At 37.9% G+C, this 21,785-nt stretch overlaps 1 protein-coding gene across 1 annotated transcript in view; it reads left to right on the top strand.

The window, feature by feature from the left end:
• CLYBL (citramalyl-CoA lyase) overlaps positions 1-21,785 on the top strand; it is a 178,721-nt gene that overhangs the window by 142,716 nt on the left and 14,220 nt on the right. The window contains exons 3-7 of the mRNA XM_054088010.1: positions 7,576-7,764; positions 11,286-11,387; positions 13,160-13,253; positions 14,630-14,797; positions 19,950-20,074. Coding sequence (XP_053943985.1) covers positions 7,576-7,764; positions 11,286-11,387; positions 13,160-13,253; positions 14,630-14,797; positions 19,950-20,074 — 678 coding nt within the window. The remainder of the gene's footprint in view (positions 1-7,575; positions 7,765-11,285; positions 11,388-13,159; positions 13,254-14,629; positions 14,798-19,949; positions 20,075-21,785) is intronic.

Below are 21,785 nucleotides of genomic sequence, written 5' to 3'. Positions count from 1 at the left end.
TCTAGACAGTGCAAGAACCCACCTGGTGGGTGGACCTCCTGAGAGTGCCTTGCTCAGCATCTGACACCTGAGTGACCAGCTAGTGTTATAAATTCTGGGCTAAACCCATTGCACCGAGGCACATGCATCTACAAGGCAACACCGCTTAAATTTAAAATGTAAGTTGAGAAGGGTGAGATGAGAGCTTTTTTTTTTTGCATGAGAATGATTTTACTGTGGGCATGACCTGTAAACACTTGGACTGGGGGAGTTCTGTGGGTTTTGATCACATTACAAAGTATTAATTTGCTAATTTACCAATGCAGATAAAGCATTTTATGAAAAAACAAGATAAGAGCTGTTAATCAGTATTTGCACAATACAAAAAAACATGCACTGTTGTTCCAAGTTTTCCCTTTGAAACACTTAGTCTACTGAGACTGTGGGGAGGAGACTGGGAAAAGTTTCTTCCGGAAAAGAGGAAAGATGAAAGAAGCCATGGCACAGCTGACCAGATTTGTCTTAATACCTTCTTCATTCCTAAGGGCTTCTGAGCAGCTTGGGGCAGACACTGGCTCCTTCAGTACAAACAGGTGTAAGCTTCTGGCCAGTTGTTTTCTTTCTGGTAAGCTCTAGCTTGCCTTTAGCTTGCTTTTAACTTTCCACACTGTTTGACATTTACCTGGCTTGCCTTTAAATTTTTTTTCAAACAATTTATTAAATAACAGTAATTAAACAGCACTTCTGATGGTACCCATTTGCCTGTGATCCATGTCTCACTTAGAATCACCACACCTGAAGTCATTCTGAACAGGAATTGACAATTTGCTAAAACATATGTGCTTTTGACTGACAGCAATGTATTTCGTGATCTGCATTAGAAAAAAAGATGCATTTATAAAAATGAAAAGCCGATGCCTAGAAGTACACATTTTCCAAAATAATTTATTACATTGTACCAAGAAAATACACCTTTGACTAGAACATTTTAAAATAAAAAGTAGCCATAACATACAGTTAAGCTCATGTCTCAGGTGAAAGAAATACATAGCCTTTTTATTTTTAATTGATACATCAGGCTGAATGTTTTGTGGTCTCACCCCATCGTGCAGCAGCTCATTCGGACTGTCCAGGAAGACTAATTAACGCTAATGCTTCCAAAGAATTTTCATTTGTGATGCTAATCTGTCACAAAACCAAAAGCATCCTCAGAAAGCCAGGAATAAAAGTAAAGGGACCACATCTTGCAGCCAGCTTAAATTAGTGTTAGCTCAATTTGTCTTAATTGAAAGGTTGTTTACATCTCTTTTGTAAGTGTTTATAAAAGTTGGCAGACGGAAGAATAGCTGCCTACGTACATGAACAGAATTTTCTTTTATTAAATCTGTTGTATATAATACTGTAATTAAAAAACCTTTTGAAATATTTCTGTACACATAGTCCCAAGGTATAGCCCATCTCTCTGTTTATGTATACACACGCACACGCACATGCTGCATAATTTTTGATACAGAGATATTTATGCTAAGTTCTATTATGTGAAAATTTCTATGTGCCAATTCATTCTAGAAGCCTACTGGCCTCTACTTAAATTTCTATGAAACACATGCAAGTTGGCAAAGTATCTCAGACACAACTTCTGACAATGTTGGCAGGATGGCAAGTTTGCACTAATATACACATCCTTGGATACCCCAGCTCAGCAGAAACGTTGTGCTTACGTAGCTGAGCACCCATAAAGCTTTATGGGGATTCATGAGCCCTGAGTCCTGGACTACCAGCTGGGAGGACCTCAGGTTCTTCTTCTCTTCCCCACATTCACTGCATCTCAAGCCAGGCCATCACCTGATCATCGTATTTGGAAATTGTCCAATTCTGATAATAAGGTTGGGTAGACCTCACCCAATATCTTCAGGATCCACATTGGCCACACCAGTACTTGGAAGCAGAGTCTTGCTAAGCTTACATGACAGCAAGCAGCTCCCAGCTATTCATAAACAGCTTTAAGAGATCTTGTCATTTAAAAATACAGGATAAGTATTGTTGATAGGTGCCGTGATACGTTCCTAGGCCTTAGCTAAGACTTGTAGGAAAACGGGCAAAGAAATGAAGATTCCTTAGCACAGCAGAATTAAATTGCAGCTTAGTTCATAATGCTGGCCACCAAAGTTTCCTTCATTTTAGTGTTGCTAGTTCATGTATTGCATGTAAAGACAATTAGCAGAGCAGAAAGAAAAGCAGCAGATGCAAGAGATGCACAGAGTTGGATGACTCATTATGTCATGAAGAATCTCTCTTTCAGGAAAGTGAAAAGGTTGGTGTAAAAAAAAAGAAAAGGCTTAAACAGACCAAATTAAATAAAGAATTCAACAATATCAGGAAAAGGTAGTGGAAAAAACAGAATCTTGCAGTGCTATAAAACATGTGTTTGCCTAAACTGCAGATTAGAAACACTGACATATATGATGGAGGCTGTATTCTCCCTCCTCCTCCCCCTTCCTGCCCTTTCTTTCCTTTAGGATTACATGGTGGTTTTGACATGTTCCCTGTTGAACTAAAAGAAAATATGTTTTAAAACTTTGTAAGTCTTTAAAAACTCCTCAGCTGTTATCTGTTTGAAGGTAACTAGAAGAAATGATTTAATAACAGCTTCCTGAGGGCTTTGTGATGTATGCATATTTTACAGCAGCTTTACAGTCTAACAAGGCTAACTAGAAATAAGTATTTGCCATTTCAAAGATTTATTCTCACAAGTATCTGATGCATGTAAAGGAGATGGCAGGTCTCATGAACCACGCACCTCCTGTTCTCAGAAACACTCTGCCCGACAATATGCTTCTCTTTGTTTCCTTAAAAACAAATGTAATTCATCTTTTCTCTTGTCAGTCCCGTTTGTGAATTTGAGACAAAATGAAGTACCATTCTGTATGACATCACTTCACTGACAGAGACGAAGCATGTAAAAAATATCAGGCTTTCCCTCTGCAGAAACTCAGTTTTGGAAAAAAAAAAATGCTGAGGTTGTATAATATGTGTGCTTTTGTAGAATCTTATTTGAGAGAGGCATTCGTAGGGTATGCGTTAATATAAGTGACAAAAGATTCAGCAATGTCAGGTCCTGTAAACAAACAGCTCCAGAGAAGTAACATTAACACATAATTGTATGTTTTTACTGTGTCAGACCTGTCACAAAAAATAACTTGGATTGTGATTATAGTAATTAATTTTTCCTCTGCCATTTGAAACGTGCAAACTTCTTATGGCAGTGAACGTGATAGATACTGGCCTGCCATTTTAGCACATCATATATTTGCATTTCCATATGAAGAATTATTGCTAATAGACATTACTAGGATGAAATCTATACTTAAACGTATCTTTAAGTATACTCACTGTCTTTATATTAGGACCTGAAAATGCTGAGGAAAAATAAATAGGGGGCAAGAGTAGGTGAGAAGGATAAAGCAAAACAGAGATTTTTGTCCTCAAAATCAGGCAGGTCTAGAAATCACAGTGCTGGAAAACTGGTTTGTGGGGTTTCACACCAGTTTTGAAAAGAAAGAAGATAATGTAATTTTTCCATCTGCTGTTTGCAGTCCCCAAAATTCTGTTAAGCTGACCATCTTTGCTTCATTACTGCTGTATTAACAATGTGTCCAGGGTGAGTGGGTGGCTAAGCTTCCAGCTCTCTGGAATCCCTTCTGTTTCTAGGCAGAAATTTCTGTGTCTGGATGTATAACTTATAGAAAAAAAAGGGGGGGGGGAATAGAAATGAAGAGAAGAAAAGGTATTGATTCAGCTGTTAGCAGACTATGATAATACCGTTACTGCTCCTATCTAAGCGCGCATATACTGTGTAGTTTTATAAATAAGGCTGAGGGGCTCCTTCTTTGCCACCACCCCCTTTCCCAAGTCTTGCGCTCTGCCTGCCTGATCCCATCCGACAGTAGAGCTGATACTGCACTAATCCCCATAAGTTTGGGACTAATGAACTAACTGCTGGGCTGCCGCCACGGAGCTTGGTCCCAAACTATACTGTACTTCACACTCGATTTATTCTCCAGATGGCGAGACTGCGCAGCCCTGCCGCGAGGGACCACCTTTTCCACTGGAGTGTAAAAGTGGACGGATGTTGTTTTCTTTGCAGATTTGATAATTCAGAGCTAGGAACTCATGAGGATGGTTAGTTATTAGGTTTAATGGGTGCCAATCGAGCCAGCAACGCACGTATTCCTATCTTTAATTTCAGTATCTGTGTGTCTGGGTGGTGGTGGGTTTGTCAGCGATGCTGCGTCATTGAAACCTTTATCTTCTCCAGTTGGCATAGCTGCGCATGGTAATGAACATCTTCTCATGTCCTTCTCAGACTCAGACAGAAGTGATGCTGAAGTAGCCACACTCACCAGTGATTTGGGGTTTTTTTACAGTGTGTTTTACATCAAGAGCTGAAAATTTAGCATATTTTTTATATCACTGTTCACCATGAAGCTCTCTGTTGTGTTTCTGTCCTGTTCCATTTGATAAAGAACCTGGCTTCTGTGGGACCCAATGGGGATACCACTGTCCCAGGCTACATGGGGATAGAATCGTTTACCTAACAATCAGGTTTATTCTTTTATCAGGTGTTCACTGATGTCTGAGTGTTATTCGATGTTGTAGTTCTTATGTGAAAAAGAGGGTAATTGATTTAGTTGCTCTTTAAAAATGCTAGTTGGACCATTCTTGGCAGGGACTTTATATAATGTTTAGAAAACATGTTTATTCTTGCATCTACTGATAAAAAGACAGTATTGCATCAAGGACTACTTTTTTCTTTACTGTTACGATGCTGAAGTAGTTTACTGAGCTTAAAATTTTAGCTTTTGTGCGGATCCGGCAGTAAGAATAGCATCTACATTTCACTGCACATGTGGTAGAAAAGGCTCTCCCTCTCCTCCATGTTTTTAATATATTTAGTCAGAGGTTTAAGTACATTTTTTTATTACCTATGAAACATTTTATTGGCAGCCAGGGTGGGGACCTGATATACCCCATTAACATCAGCGGGATTGTCTCCATTGTAGGAACAGTAGTCACCAAGTCAAACATCTCACAAGCTCAGACTTTGGCAACTAGGTCCTCTCTGTTTGTCCCACAATTACAAACTTATATTAAATCCTGATGTGGAAAAATATAGTGACTAGAAGTATTTTAGCATGGAAGGGAAATGTTTCCATTCCTGGAGTATCTAGGCAGACAGATCTAAAACGTAGTGGTTCTAAGAAAATGCATCAATTTTCAACCCAACAGATGGCATGGGTGTGTTAACTAACATAGCAACATATTTTCTATTAAAATATGGGAAAAAAACAACAACCCCCTCCCAATGTTTGTTGCTTGGTATAAATTCAGTGAAGTTGTTGGTTATTTTTGGGATACGTACCAGAGGGCTGCACATTTAGTTTATGTAAATTGATAACAGCAACAGCCTGTTAATAAGTGTTTTGTATGGAAATATACCTAGAAAGACATGATCTGTCTTTTTGGGGAAGGGAGTTTGCAGCCTGAGGAGAAAAATAGCTAATGAGACTGTCTACTGCTCATTATTATAATCTGAAAAAAATCATTGTGAATTAGGCTGTAAGTTTGCTAGAGATGTGCCTTCAGTTGGAATTGGATGCTGCCTTAGTGGATAATTCAGGGAGATCTTTCTTTTGCAAATTGGATCAGTGTGTGCTGAAACAGTGATAATCTGACTTTAATTAAAAGCATAAATTGGTTTGGAGTGTGTTTTTAAGCTACCCTTCTGCTTCATATCCAGAAACTTTCAGCCCAGCCCTAGAAACCCATTACCCCTGGTCAGAGAAGGAAAACGTAGGGGATTTGTATTACCCAGTAATGGCATCATATGGTTCGGTTTACCTAATTCGGAAGGACTATTTCAGACGGCTGTGCGCCGGAGCTGTCTTCCAGCTGGATGTGTTTGTAGTAAACTGCATGCGTCTTTGTGTGGCTTTCCTAATGGCCCCAGTCAGAGCCCATTCACAGCAGTTCGAACATTTCGGGTTGTATTTTCCAGAGATTACCTCTGAACGTGCCCCTTGATCGCAGCACAGGGATGTGTACATGTACGCCTTGTTCCCGTCTGTCCGATTAACGGGCATATGTTCCCAACCTTCGGAGAAGTACAGCTAGTAGCCCCAAGGTGAAGACTGCTTGCTTCAGATTTCATTAACTTTCTGCTTCATTATTCCTTCCTTTAAACCAGTTAGAGCCATTGGTCGCTTTTCTCTAAACTTATCCTAATTATCGGTGGTCCCAGCCTGATCAGTAAATCAGTACACTGCAGAGCTGTCTTAAACTGGCCAGGGAGACCCTGTTCTGATCAGACCTGACAACTGTAAACTACTGTTCCCTCACACTGTTTAACTCAGACCACATTGGGAAACTGCCTCTGCCCCTCTCGCTGGCAGAGATTTGCATCCGTCTGGTTTAGATCTACTGTCATGTGCTGTCTCGCTGATTGGTATTAGCCTGGATATTAACTTTGATGATTTCTTTTTTCTTCTTGAGTTTGCCTGTTTTCTTGAAAAGCATCTCTATTCAGTGACTGCATATTGTTTAAGTCGTTCCTGAACCTCCGTGAGTCAGGACCTTTAAAGTTTTATTAGACCCATAAAAACTCTTCACAAATGAAATGACTTTTGATAAGTGTGCATTTTGACAATGCGAATTTGTTAGGGGCTGTTGGCGAGTGGAAGGAATTTGGGATTGAAAATGCAGTTGGCAGGAACAGGGAGCCCAGCACCCTCCTTCCCCCTCCCGTCTTCTTCTCCAGGCCAAGAAACGCATTTCATTTCAGGAAAGCATACAAGTATTCTTCATGTAAATCAACTATTAAACAGATTTGTGAATTTACATTCACAAAGGTAGCGAACGGCCATAGAAGGCACTTGTCTTTGGAGATTTATTTTGTGCCAGCAGGAAAATAGCTTTATATGTGGTTCAAGAAAAATCTACAAGTTATTTTGGCATTGTTTTCACACGCAAGTTGTGAACTCTACTACAGGCTTTACTGCTATAATATGCTTTGGATACATGGAGAAAAGGAAGATCAATGTAGCAAATCAGCAATGTGTATGTACATCTGTGCTTACTGATGTCCATGCTGGTTTAGCAAAGGCAATATAGAGATTAATTACAAAAATGAATTGGTTTATGCAGATTTATTAACACACCATTTCTGTGAGTGGAGACAGTCAGTGCAACACAGTGCAGTGGCTATAAAGATTTGTGTTTGTTAGGTATGTGCAGTAATAGTGGACACAAAAAGTCACGCTTTCTACAAGTGGTGGTGTAGAAATACTTACACATGAAAAATGAGCATTTTAATTACTAGCTATAAAGAAATAAGGAAGGTAAAATCGCAAGGTGCTGGTGATGAGTGCTTCAGTGTAAGTCAAGGAGTGACAGGCATTTTGGGGACACCAATATACTGGCTATCTAGTGTTTGCCCCATGTCATTTCAACAAGTTTTCTGTTCTATGCACCTTTCTGTCAGTAGAAATCAAGCTTTCTTTCTCTTTTCTTGTGCCTTTAAATACATGCATATCGTAGAAAGAAGCAAGACGGACAGTTGTCAAAACCCTTGAAGAGTTCGACTTGGGCCGTGCCGAGAAATGTGTTAGGATAAACTCCGTGTCCAGCGGCCTTGCAGAAGAAGATCTAGAGGTGCTTCTGCAGTCCAAGACCCTTCCGTCAAGCATGATGCTGCCAAAGGTTGAAAATGTTGAAGAAATAAGATGGGTGAGTACCAACAACACAGTAGCTGTTGACTAAAGCTGTTTGGCCAAGTTCACAGGCATAGGGATGGATGACGCTGAGTTATGAGGACAGTTGCAAATACCATATAATGTGTTGCTTGGCTTAGGTAGTTGGGAAATGCATCCGTTTAAATGTGTGTAGGATGTGCTATTCAAAAAGCATACGTGGAACACCTTGCGTTTATGAAGAAAAACATATCTGTTTCTCCCACAGTCAATGAAGAACCAATTTTGATGTGAGAATACATTAGCAAAAATGCAAGCATAAGTATGTGACTCTTCTCTGACTGTCCTAACAAGCAAAATTACAGTCTCTGTCCATGAGCCTTAGCTACACGCATTATAAGCAGGAGATGGGGAAACCGTATTAGCGACATATGAAAAAATGGGTTGGGGGGGAAGGTCACTCCTTGGGGCAACTGGAGGAACAAACAGGAAGCTTTTAACTAGTGGTTTTAATTAGCACAGATATTATTTCCTGAACAGTTCTCTATTTCTTCCCTTTTAATTGCTGACAGGTGTGTTTGTGTTTCACGACTGGCTTTTCAGCCAATAAAAACCTGAAATGTAAATGGTTGGCATGTCAAATTACTTAAGAAAACTTTGAAATAGGCCTAATTATGCTATAATTGTTTTTATTGTCAAGAAAGGGGGGCATTTGTTTAGATATACCATTATTTCTGTAACATGCCGGTAAAGGAATAATGCTTAATTATTCACTTCTATATTTTTCCAAACCACTAGCCGAGCAGCTAGTAAGTGTGCAAGCTGTGACGAAAGGCAGGCAGACATATTAGGGTCTATTTTAATCTCAGCATCTAACCTTGATCAAACCGTTAAGATCAGGCGTGAGCCTACAACTGAGCAAATATGTTGGGTTTGTGGTGAGCCCCGTCCATTCCATGGCACTGCCCCTTCAGCCTCTGCCACTTGCAATAGAAAGTGCACCATCCCCTTCCACCAACGTTTAATTAAATTAACTGGAGTATACCTCTCAGGGTTTACAGCCATGTAAGTGTTAGACGTAACTTGTCAGTAATGAATATTCATGCTTCCAAGTAGGTTTTGCAGGGAGGTGGGATACAGGGGCTCTTTGTCACCTCATCCCCTACCACCTTTCCTCTCTCTAACTTTGATTTCTGTCATGGAAAACAAGCCAGCCCCAACAACCTCTCCCTCATTGTCCTTCTTTTGCTTTCCTCTCACTTTGCCTAACCTTTGAACACAAAGAGTGTGCTCTGCTTATTACAACTGCCTTCTTTTCCAAATCCTCCCCAAATTCACTCTGGTGTGATTTTTCAGCCTCCCAGAAGCTGTTTATTTCCCCCTACATCCCACCGCCCCCTCCCTTCATTTTTATTTATGTGCAGCAGAAAACCTGGAGGCTGATGCACAACTAAAAGATGGGCTTACTTGTTTTCTTTTGTGTGAGAATCTCTTGCTTTCCTTTTGTCCCTAGTGTGGGTACTTGTTTGACTGGCATGGCTTATTGGACTATAACAAGCGTAACTCTCCCTCCTTTGTGGCGGGACAATTCTCCCACAAATCCCGACCAGTGTGCATTCTTCCCGACACACTATTGGGTGTGCACTGGAATTGAAAGAATTGCTGAGGCCTTGCTACTTCATCCCCTCCCAAAGCTTTGTGGGTTTTTTTTTTTTCCCCTCCGCCTTCTTTTTTTTTTCCCCCCCTTTCTCCCTGAAATGAACACTTTACCGGGCCGGAAACATTTAATCATCTCCTTTTGAAAAAAAAAAAATTAATTGAAACTTCTCCACTCGTTACCTTTTGTGTTGGTGCTTATTGCAAATTATTTAAAAGGGAAAGGAAGGGAGCCAATATTTAATTAAATGTGCTTTTTCTGTTGTTGTTTACTTTCAAAACAAAAGGTAGCAAAAAATCCCAGGATTGTGACTTTTACAATATAGTAAAATAAAAGAAGGGCTCTGCTGCTTTAACTTACACCTAGACTATAAACACATTAGCGCTTTTTAGTTTTTTCTTCCACTTAGAAAATAAAATTCAGATAGGAATCTTAAGAATAGGTGCTGATGCCATTATATTAGCTCATTTTCTGCATTTGCCTGTGTGAAGTTTACTGGGTTTTGTGGCTGTAGTACCTGCCATACTGTACACTCCTACATGTGAATTGCATTGATTTCTTTTTTTTTTTTTCCTCTTTGCACATTTTTGAGTATCATTCTCTTCTCCGAAGAAAAGTTATGGAGAGGGCCACAGTGATGATGCAAAGCAGGGTTGGGAAGGGCAGAATTCTTCATCGAAGAAAGCTGTGATTTATTTTGGCCTAATTGTAAAGTTACTGCAAATTGCTAGAAAGCTTTTTTTTTTCCAAGATCTGGGTGATTAGATTTTCCTTCTTTTTTGGGGGGGAAGCTAAAAGGGGAAATAACACCTTTAATCCAGCTTCTGGTAAATAAGCTGCCAGCTTTTAAAATGAGTTTCCTTTCTATTAGTCAGAATATTATGCTAAGCCTTAAGCATTAGTTTTTTATGTTGCCATAGCAGCCTTATTCCTGCAGGGTTGTGACCTGCGATGATTACAGTACAAAGCTTATAGGGTCTTGAAACCCCCTTTGAAGATGAAAAGTCTTTGATGGTTTATATTTATGCAAATCTCTTAGATATGATTTACCCAACTGAGACTGAATGGAGAGATGATTAAAATTCCCTTTCCTTTGATATCCATTAATAGTCAAATATTCCTTAAATTTAAAAAAATATGCATATGTTATTTTTGTCTTTATTTACTAACATCTTTTTGCTCTACCTGTGATATGTTTATCTCTGCGCAAATTACTTGATCTGGACAGACATAATAGATTTACAATACAGGGCTGAGGGTTCCCCCCCTCCTCTTTTTTTTCCCCCTTTTGAAAGGGGAAAAATCTGTGCAAGAGCTTTTGTATGTTTCCAGATGATAGATTTTGGAATTTGGGCTACCCCACTGGCAGCTCAGAGCTAGCTGTGAACTGGTCTCATGGAAAAAATTGGCAAGCTTTGGTCTTCAAAGAATTAAACTTCCTTTTTAAGGCCTTCCTAGGTAAGCTAAAAAATTATGAAGAAAAGCCTATTGAACAAAAGGGTAACGATGCCGTAATGAATAATACGGATGCCACTTAGAAGGCTGGGGAGCACTTCCAGTGATGGCAGTGCTGGACCTGAAACAAAACCGGACCTCAGGTACAGCAGCACTTCATTGTTTTCCAGGGCCCGCAGATTTGCATTTCACTAAGCCAGGGTGAGAGGTGCTAAGCCTGGATTCTTTTTTTTTTTTGCAAACCAGCCTGGAAACTTAGAAATGTATGGGAATGCTGCGGTTTCAAATTGCAGGCCTTGTTAAAAACTGGTTTTATTTTTTTTTAATTGCAAGGTTTTGGGGTGGGGAGGGGTGTTGTTACAGCCAGGTGAAAATTTGATGCGTTATAGATACATGCAGACTGTTCTTTTTCTTTCTCTCTGATAGCTCATACTGTCTAGTTTTAGTTTTCAGACAAATTCTTACATCACCTAAAAGGCCGAACACTTGTAGAACCAATGAATTTTATCCCTTTTGTGGAAACTGCAGTGGGCTTGCTCAATTTTAAGGTAAGCAGGTCTTCAAGTGTTCATATTTAGCCATCTCAGCAATCTAGGATGAGCAGAATACCCCAATTTCAGCAAGGAAGAAAGGTTAAGGAATACTAAACATATTTTTCAATTGCCCAGAACATTTGTGTGTTTAACTCTGGTGTTTGTATTGTAAGGGCCTTCATAAATACAAAATATTTTACTGACAGAACAGTTCCAGATATCCGAAGCCAAATAACAAAACCTCTCTGCATTACTGTTATCATTTTTAGTACACTTGGAGTAGAAACATGCTTCTCCAAAGATCTGAGATACTCACAGTGTTGCAGTACACTTGGCTATTTAGTAGCTATCAAACTGGACTGTTGTGTAACATTTAATCAGAAAAGAAGAATTATCATTTCACAACTGCTAAACTGGTATCTTTATAGTAGTTTCTACTGATAACATTACAACCAAATTTTGTGTTAGCTTTTTTTTGTGTATTTGATAGGGTGTTTAATGCCAAGATTAGAAGTATAATTAACTTTGAAAAGAGGAAATATCTGAAAAACGTGCTCCTTTTTTAGGCTAATTTTAGATCAAATCTTATTTTTTAAGTGCATTTTAATATAAATTACTCCCCGAACTTTACTATCAAGTCCAGTTTTTTCAGAAAGGCAGGGCAGCATGGCAATGAAACAGAAGATCTCGTGCATGCACCAGGAATTCAGCATTCCCCTCCCAAGCTTTAACGGAAAAGTTTCGGACCAGCTGAGGACATACACATCAGAAGTACTTCCAGAAGTACCGGCAGGCCTCCCAGGCAGCCTGCTCGTTTGATACAGCCATTTATCTTACAACAGACGCTAACGTAATAAAGCAATGACCAAACAGACACACTCCTGTCCAGTGTGCGCATACAGAATTAAATTATATTTTAAACAGATAGCGTTTTTTCTTCACCTACAATATTTTACAGGGGAATTTTTAATATTGCAATTCTTGCTGTTGGCACGAGAGTTGTCTTTTAAAGCACTCTGGTTAAGAATAATTTCTTGCCATGCCAGCTGCCATAGAAGAGCACCTAGTAGTAGAGCTCGTAATTACGTCTACGTCGCTCTGTGTATCTTAGCCTTAAATAACAGTAATACTTTCCAAACATCGATATAAAATAGTAATGTTTTGGAAATGCACTTCTTCATAGAATAGCTACAGCAGCAAAATTTTGCTTGCTTTTATTCTAATACTTTCTTGCAGCACTTGTTGCATTTTTTTCTTCCTTACCTACATTTTAGTTATATGTAGCAGAAGACTTTAAACTGGCAGTTCTGTAAGAAATCCTTGTATCCTATAAGGAATCTACGACCTTTTAAATTTAACCAATTTAAATCGTTTGAATTATTTATTTAATAAAAGAGATTCTGAAGGTATATTACATGTCAAACTAATCAAATACTCTTTGGTTGCTTTTAAGCAATGTTTGACAAATGATTCGTTTCATATTGCTGCATAAATGTCTGAAGTAGCGATCACAGTTAATACCCCTGTGTCAATCAAAAGGTAGGGAATCTGCTACGATGCCCTGTATTTACATAGTCGAGGCATATAGATGCTTAGGGATGGATAATGTTTTTTCTTTTGCTGAGTCATTTTAAAGCACTGTGCGTAATCGAGCACCTACGATGGCTTTGCTGAAGAGGAGCAATTTTAGCCAAAGGATTTAGGTAGCACTTAGTAGCCGTAATATCCTCTTAGTCTCTCTGCATCTTGCATTTCTGTAGGAATTAATACTGTATTCTCATTTGAAGGCTGTCTGTGAAGAAGCACGGAGAACAGGATCTCAGGTTGGCTTTCATTTGGACGCAGTTGTCTTTGGAGGAGAGGATTTCCGTGCCAGCATAGGTTGATACTTCTCTTTTTATTACAAATGTTAATGTATGGAATTTGCATTGGAGAAGCCTCGTGATTTATGTCCATTGCTTTTCTGACAGTAATAATTAAAGTACTCACAACTCTTGATTCTGCATTTTTCATTTTCACTTTTCTCCTTGATTTTTTTCAATGCAAAATATATCACTGGGACATCAAAGTATGGTCCTTGTGTGTTACAAGGCACTGACACTTTCTTGTGCTTCTTGCCATGCAGTGCAAAAAATTAGTGGGAAAAAAAAAAAAAACAAAAACCAAACCTGTTGATTGACTGAGTTTATTTAAAAATATAGTATCCATAAGAAACACGCGTGTGCTTTTAAGAACTACATTTAAAGTCCTAAAATTCCCGTGTCTGCTTCATTGCACTTTTACAGACAGTTATCCATCAGGCTTTTGACATCATGCACAAATACTCTCCTGCTATTCTGTGCTTTCAAAAATGTACTTTAAATATGTCCTATGTCAATACAGCCACATATTCCTGTGAAAGCACTATTAATCTTCCTCAGAAATGAAAAGTATGTCAAAATATCTTTTATAAGAGGCCGCTTAGCTTCTTATTAATCTGATTCTGTTTAAAGATAATGGTGCAGTGCTATCAACATTTAAATTAAAAATAAGTATGATAATGTAAAAATTAGGATTGCTTCACTAAAATATTCCTTGCAAACTGGGAAGCTGTGCCTAAATAGTGACCCTAAGGAAAGGGAACATAGTATTATTATTATTTTTATTTCACATTAGCCTTCACATGAGCACATTGCTTAGCTGTGCCCTGTGAGCACATGAAGTCTTGTGAATACTTCTTCTTCTCAGAAGTCATCTACCATCATTTTTCATCCAAATACTAAAGCTTAAATATTCAGCTTAGGACATCAGTTGTGACAAGAATCACAACCAAGGAAAGTGCAATTCTGTTCTCAGTGTGAATTTTTTAACCATTTAGTTGTACACGGTATATGAGTTTGTATAAAGCTTCTCTTGCTGTAATGTTTCTCACTCTACGTACAGTAAATAATATAATCAAATAATTACTTCATGTTATTCCCAACTCCTTACCAGCAAAAACTTCCACTGACTTCAGGCTTATACCTTCTGATTTGAACTTAACCAAAATCTGAATTTTATAAGCTAGTGTTAAGGGAAGATATATTTATTTATTACTAAAGCAGCTTTTTTTTCCTCATAAGCAGATTATTTTGTCAATATAGCCTGGCACGACTTTCATTTTCTAAATTGGTTAGATGAAATCTCAAACTTTCCTTTTGTTTTGCATAGGAAATATTTAACAGAGAAAGAATTCAAACACTCGTGTCAGTTTTTCTTTGTTTTCATTGTTTTCGTAGGTGCAACAAGCAGCAAGGAAACTCACGATATTCTATATGCCAGGCAAAAAATAATAGTCACAGCAAAGGCATTTGGCCTTCAAGCAATAGACCTTGTATACATCGATTTCCGAGATGAAGAAGGACTCCGCAGGCAATCAAGAGAAGGTGCCTCAATGGGGTTCACTGGTATGGCTTTCTGCTGATATCTCAACGCACAGCTTTAAATATATTGCTACATTTACTGTCTCCTAGACAAATACTTGCTTTTTATTTCAGGTCATTTATTGAAAAACTCACTCATACCAAGTTCTTCTGTGTTTATTAACCTCTTTTAAATTGGAGCTGTAAATTTTGCCTGAAAAGTCACAGGCTGCTTTTTAAAACCACATCCCATGAAGCGTGTGACTGTTTTTGAAGAGAAGTCGGAGTAAAGGCTGTGCAGTGATTCCTCCCATCACAGAGCACGGGAATGGCGATACTGTACTCTGATGGCCACCCTACAATTGCTTCTTAATAAATGTGGTTCCCTTTCTCCTACTTTTTTAAATGGCAGTTGTTAAAAAAAACCCCACTTTTTAGGTGAAGGAGTTGATAAGGAAATCTGCTACGCTAATTGTTAGGGGGAAAGTTATTTTCTTACTGTTTTCTTTGATTTGTTTTTCATCTCCTGGCTCCCCTCCCAGTAAGTGCTGGTGACGCCTACGGGTATTGGCAGACAGCAAGAGCAGCAGGCTCCTTGCCCCAGAGCCCTGTAAGGCAGCCTGTTACCCTGTGATTGGTGTACCAGATCACTCGGACACCCTGATGGGGCAGTGCAGCCACCAAAGATTGGGGTTTTGCAATAGAAATCAGCCATTTGACACATGCGTTAGAGAATGGTAGCGTACAGGACGAACGGTTTATATTATTTGTCTCTGACCATCATACAGGATATACATAGGATAATAGTACATCTCTTGGGTTCTTGTTACTAAAGACATGGTTCCTGGTGATGCCATCTAGCAAACTATGTTTTGACAGTTAGTGGTATGTGGTATCTTAAAGCAGCAAGCAAAATAATCTAACAAACCAAGCATTCTTTTAAGTGATATCAACATGCCGGCAAAAGAATAGACATCGATGTTCTTCAGCACAAACTCCACTTTACTGTCTGCTGAGCTTTGACCTTTGCAAAACCAAATCTTGTTTTGGAGACAACAACTCCTCACACAGCTACGTTATCCACGTCCATGTGGACTTCTACCCTTCATTTGTCTGTGATTGAAGTTGGGAAAATAACAGAGCTTCTAAATGGTAGCACCTGCTGATAGATACCTAATTTCAACCAATATTTCCTAGCTTAAGGAAAGGCTTGATTTTTAAAAAACCTCCTGTTGACAGAAGATGGAGTTGCAGATGCTTAGTACCGCTTTTTGAATGCTTAATGTGTATTTAAATGCTTAACTCAGGCTGCCAGTTTAGGAAATTTAGGAATGCTCAGCACAAACAATGTTCAAGGTGGTTTGGAGTCCACTGACTTTACGGTGGAAATTCTCTGACATCAGGATAGACTCCATGTAGGGCACAAATAAAAAGGTCAAAATGTGGCAAGGTAGGGCATAAACTAAATTTCTAGCTCAGCCATAGGGGTGTCTTGCCTTTCCATACATGGAAGAAAGGTTTCTAAAAGGTACATCCTTCATTAAGCTGAACTCACAACTCCTGCTTTTTGCCTCTGGCCTTTCCAAATCTATCATTGATACGTTTCCAAAATCCAGTAAACAGCCTGACAACCAGCCTGGCCACAGTTAGAGACAGGGTGATAGTGGCTTTTCTGATTTGGTGGCAATAAATAAATAAATAAATACACACATACCTACCTAGAGAAATACATAAATAAATAAATTATTTTTAAAAATTGTTTAAGTCAATACAATTTGACTTTTCATATTTTTTGTAAAAAAAAAGAAAAATATTTGAGATTTATCCAAGAAGTTTCACTTTTTTGTTTATTTCTTTCACTTTAAGTTTATTTAATTCTTTTTAATCTTTCTTTCATGTTTTGATTAAAATAAAATGTCATTTCAATACTAAAAGCAAAACCATTTTGTTACAAAACTATAGAATCAAAACATTTCCAGTTTAATATTCATCACAGAAAATCGCAAGTAGGTCTTAGCTTAATCCATGACCTTGTATAAAGCAGAATTCTGCAGCTCGTATTTGCAACTGACAGTTCTCTGATAACATAAGAGTAAAATGCTGAAATATCACCTTAATTACAAGTTCAAAACACACAGCTCTGTTGTTTTAAAATATTTAAGATCTTTTCCTACTAGTTTTTCACAAAGAATCAAAATTATTGAAATCAACAGAACTAAAAAGAACTGAGGCTTCCAAATTGCTCTCTTAGCTGGAAAGCACACATTTATTTGCATGCATAGGGCTAAATTCACCACCCCCAAAACTAATGCAAATCTAAAATATTCAGCCAAGTTATATGTCCTTAGATTTTTCCATATTCAGGTTTAGATCGGTAGAATGCAGTCAAACATGTTCACTCAAGATTAAACGAGCAAAATAATAAAACAAAGAATTTACCAACTATTTAATTATGATTGTGACCCTCATTGCTTGCTGTAGCCAAGTTTTCTTTTCCAGTTCTCTTATAAGCAGCCTGTTTTTCCTTCAGCAGGTGTGTTTACATAAAGCAAATGTTTTCAAAGGTAATTCAGCCAAATTAATGTATCTTTTTATATATTTAATTTTTTTAATTTATATACATACGTCTTTTATGTGAGGGGATACAGATACCCACAGACTTGTACACACCCAGCAAGGTTTTACAATACCAAAATCCAGGGACTAAAAGTCAATGTGTTCCCTGTGTAAGTGGTCATCAGTTTGAGGAATGTTTATGTAAAAAATTAAGTAAACCTTGCCACAAGATTTAATAGCTGACTTAGTCATTATAGAAAGTCCTGTGCTACATGCTGAGAAGCCAGATATAAATACGAAACACTATAGGTTTCCTCTCTTTTTGCAGTCTTTTGTAGAAAACTAAAATGACACCATCACACAGTTACCTAAAAGACTTGACAGGTATTGATTTAAAGCACGATATATCAAGTGGTACTGTAAAAAGAATTTCATGGTCATAAATTTTAATGTCTTCCAATTTTGCACTCTCTCAGTAGCTTGTCAATAACAACAATTCCGTTTAAAATATTTCCTTCATTCCTGCATGGCATTATGTCTGTTATGCAATTATTTGGATACATAATTTGTGACAAAAAAATCAACCCAGTGCTATAAATCAAAAGTTAGATTATATTCTCTGTAAATTGTTCAGTGGCATTTTAATGGTAAAAAGTATAGCTTACTGCTACAGATATCTTTATTGAGAGCAAATCTTCTTAAAGAAATGTCTTATGCTTTAAAAAATCACATATAAATATTTTAAATTTTGTTATAACTATAGACTGACTTTAAGTGTAATTTCAAATATATTTTTCCTAAAAACCTAAAGTGCATAGGATTTTGCAGGAATTATTTGTACACCCTTCAGTTCTAGAATTAGAAGTTTAGCTAGGGAGAATTTGTTGTATTACAAATAAGGAACATAATATTAATGGTGATAATTGATTAAATCATAGAAAAAACTTTCATTAAACCTCATGTAACACATATTATTTAAGGCAATTTGTCTCCACTTATTTGCTTCCAAAAAATATAGTTATTGATGAGTTTAAAACTTTTTATTATTTTTAAGCTATTTTTTAAATAGTTTGAAGTTTCAAACGGAATATTTGGATGTCCTTAAGATATTAAATTAAAATTGTTTAACGGGAATTAAAATAAAATTGAGCTACGGATGGCTTTTTAGCAAAGAAACGTAGAAACAGTACAAACATGTAGAAACTGTATTCTTTTATTACTGTATTTTTTGTATTATTTAAATTTTTGTAATTTTTGTATTACTGTAGTAGAAACAGTATTTTTTTGCTCATTAAATTAAACAGATTGTGCTGCCGCATCCCTAGATTTCCTTTAGTTATCACTCAGCCCCGGTGCAGTCTCATAAAAGTAATCCCAGTGTTTTTTCCACGATAATTTCATTTGAAATAGGTGTATCTCTGCGGGCACACGTGAGATTTCTTATACGGAGTGATGGGCTGATTTCTAGCATACGGCTGGCTCAATGTCAGTGAGAACATCGGAGCAGACCCTGGTGTGCGCAGGAAAACTGCTTAGGTCCTGGCGCTTCAAACTTGTCCTTGCATGCAAAAATCTCGCTCCCGCGAGAGGCTGCAGCGTGCAGCGGGATGCACGGCTGTGGGACCCTCTGTGTGCGGGGGACTGCTCGCTTGATGGCAGGTTTGCAGGATCAGGCTCATCCCTCTAAGTGGTTTTGTTATCTGGCACAGAGGAGCTTCCACGGGAAGCCTGGAATTACAGTAGCCTCTCTATATTAAAAACACTTTGATACCAAAGTGCAGAAATCACGCCAGCCTGTGAAATTCCCTTCGACATCAACTAAGAATGTCAAATGTTACACTTTTAAAACTGCCAAGCAAATTAGATATATATTTGTTTTAAGGTAGCTAAATACAATAAAAGATTAAAGCAGGTTATGTGGCCATCTATTCACGTTTGAAAAATCTCTAATAAAAAAAAAGGCAACTTCTATTTTTAATTTCTAAATGAGTATTTACACAAGAAAGGATAAAAAAAGAGTGCTTTAAAAAACCTCAGGGTACTACTGGTAGTAGTTTAATATGCTGCTGACTAAGTTAATATTGCAACCTACCTGCTGTTAACTAATGCACCAATATCAGTTTAAACAACATTGAGGATTTTATGATGCTAAGCCAGTACTGAGAATTTAAGGCATGATCCTTAGGTGAATGGTAACTTTTCAGTCCTACAAAACCCTTGCCATCTTCTTCAGACCTCATTTGCTGAACGCACTTTAATTCAACTTATAAATAAGTGGCTGGAGCTATTATTTATGTAGTTAAATTCAGCGATGCATTATCCTTAAGTGTTATTGACTGCCTGGACAAACAATTGCACCTGAGATGTATGGATTGAAATGTGGAGGGAGGAAAAAGAATTGTGGGTTCTTTCAAATGATATTGAAAGCAAGTGTAGTTCATGATATTTTTGCTCTTTAAAATATCTGGCAAAAGGCTATCTGCCTGTTGTCCAGTTTAAAAAATAAGAGAAACCAAGTAAAATAATTAGTTAAAGAACAAAAAAGTCTGCGAGGCATATGAGAGCCTCAAGTGGTTGGAACATTTTGCTTGAACATCTGTTTGTCGATGCATGATTCTGGTGTTATTAATCTTCTTTGTAGGTAAGCAGGTGATTCACCCCAACCAAATTGCTGTTGTCCAGGAACAGTTCTCTCCAAGCCCTGAAAAAATAAAGTGGGCACAAGAACTGATTTCTGCTTTTGAAGAACATCAGCGATTAGGCAAGGTAAATATTTTGTTAATATGCCATTATAGAAACCGGATTTGAATAGTATTTAAGATTTAGAAAGACTGATGATGGCTCTTTGCATTTATCTTATGAATTGTGCTGTAACTGTGAGTAGTGCTCATGAAATCTGTGTCTGGATAGAGTATAGAGTGTGTATTTATTATAAATGTGTCACTTCCCAATATATTTACAAATACACTGTCTGCTTCTCCCCCCGTTTTAACTTTAATTCTTTGAGTACCTGCATATATTTACAGCATTGCTGAATTTAAACTGCTTCTCTGTGGTGTCGCAGAATCATGATGCTATTGTCATAGGAAAATATTTGCAATCAAAAGGCAGGTAGTTTGGCAGATGACTCGGACTGCTCATACAGACATCATTTATGGAAAGAAATAAACAGATTAGGAAGTCTTGGTTTTCTGAAAAATCTGTGTTGGTAAACCTCTTTCACTTTTAGGGGTTTGATCCTGCAAACATCCCTCGTAGTGAGTGAATTCACTTTTGAGCAGAGCTGCTTGCAGATTGCGGTTCTTAATCATTAAAAATGGGAATGGTTTATGTGCATTTGTACCAATTGCTGGACCTGAAATTTGGATAGAGGAGAAAGCAAATTAACACTAGAATATGATTGTTCCTAATTTAGTGCATCATTGAGTCTCACGTTTCCTGCTCTGTGGGTTTCTGCTATGTAAATATTGCGGTGGTGATGCACAATCTGTCTCCACTTTGTGCCAGTAATACTTAAATTAGGGGTCGCCTGAAGGAAGATTTTATGCTAGTTGCGGCATTGTCAGTTAATTATCTTAAAGGTTATTTGCTATAATCCAGTTTGCCTCTTTTTGAAAGAAAAAAAAGTTGCAGCTAAATATGTTTATCTTCATTGCAGCCAAGCCTGGGCTAGTTACAAAACAAAGTCCCAATGTCAGAGTGGGATGAGCAGGAACGGTTCGTGTGTGCTTGTGCGGCATTCAAGTGGGAGACAAATCTCTTTGGTAGTGAAGTTCATATATAAGACCTGTGCATAGGATCTCACTTTCTGCGGTGCTGCACGAATGTTTTTTGTACATTTCTTCACTTTCTAGTGGTTAGAAATGGTTCAGAGTGTATGCCTTCCCCTGCATTTCTGATACCGCAGATGTTGTGCATTAGAAATGCTAAAAAGATCAAAGCAGATGCTTTCATCTCAGGGTAAAAGTGTGACAAGGTGTTTGCAATTGCTCTGCCTTTCTGCTTGCGAGGCTATCGCATCCGGTCTGTGGTACCGGGGTGTTTCCAATACATCCATGACTATGGTGTTTGGGTGCTATCCTGAGCAGTTATTTCAGAGTCACTATTAGGTATGTCTATATCTCTTCGTCCTGTTCCCTCAGTTGTGAAATGTTGCTGTCTTCACACAAACAATTTAGAAATAGAAAAGCTATGACTGGTTTTGCCCATCATTCGGATTTCCAAAGCTTGACTCTCTTACAAAAGGCATCGTTGTAAACATACTGCTGGTGCAAATGTGTAGGCAGGTAGATGCAGAAAGAAAAAAGTCAAATGACATCCTCAGCCAAATATTATTTGTGTTTACACTGTGTGTGTAATACTATTCACTCAGCTGAATTTTGTGTCAGAAACTCATCTAAGGAAAACTCCTGTCAGATGAACAATTGATGATGAGACTGGACTAAACTCTAGTACCAGTATCACAGAGTTATGAAGC

The sequence above is a fragment of the Cuculus canorus genome, chromosome 1, assembly GCF_017976375.1.
Source record: "Cuculus canorus isolate bCucCan1 chromosome 1, bCucCan1.pri, whole genome shotgun sequence".
Lineage (NCBI taxonomy): Eukaryota > Metazoa > Chordata > Aves > Cuculiformes > Cuculidae > Cuculus > Cuculus canorus.
The sequence above is the reverse complement of the archived record's forward strand: the minus strand, read 5'-3'. Positions and strand labels throughout refer to the sequence as shown.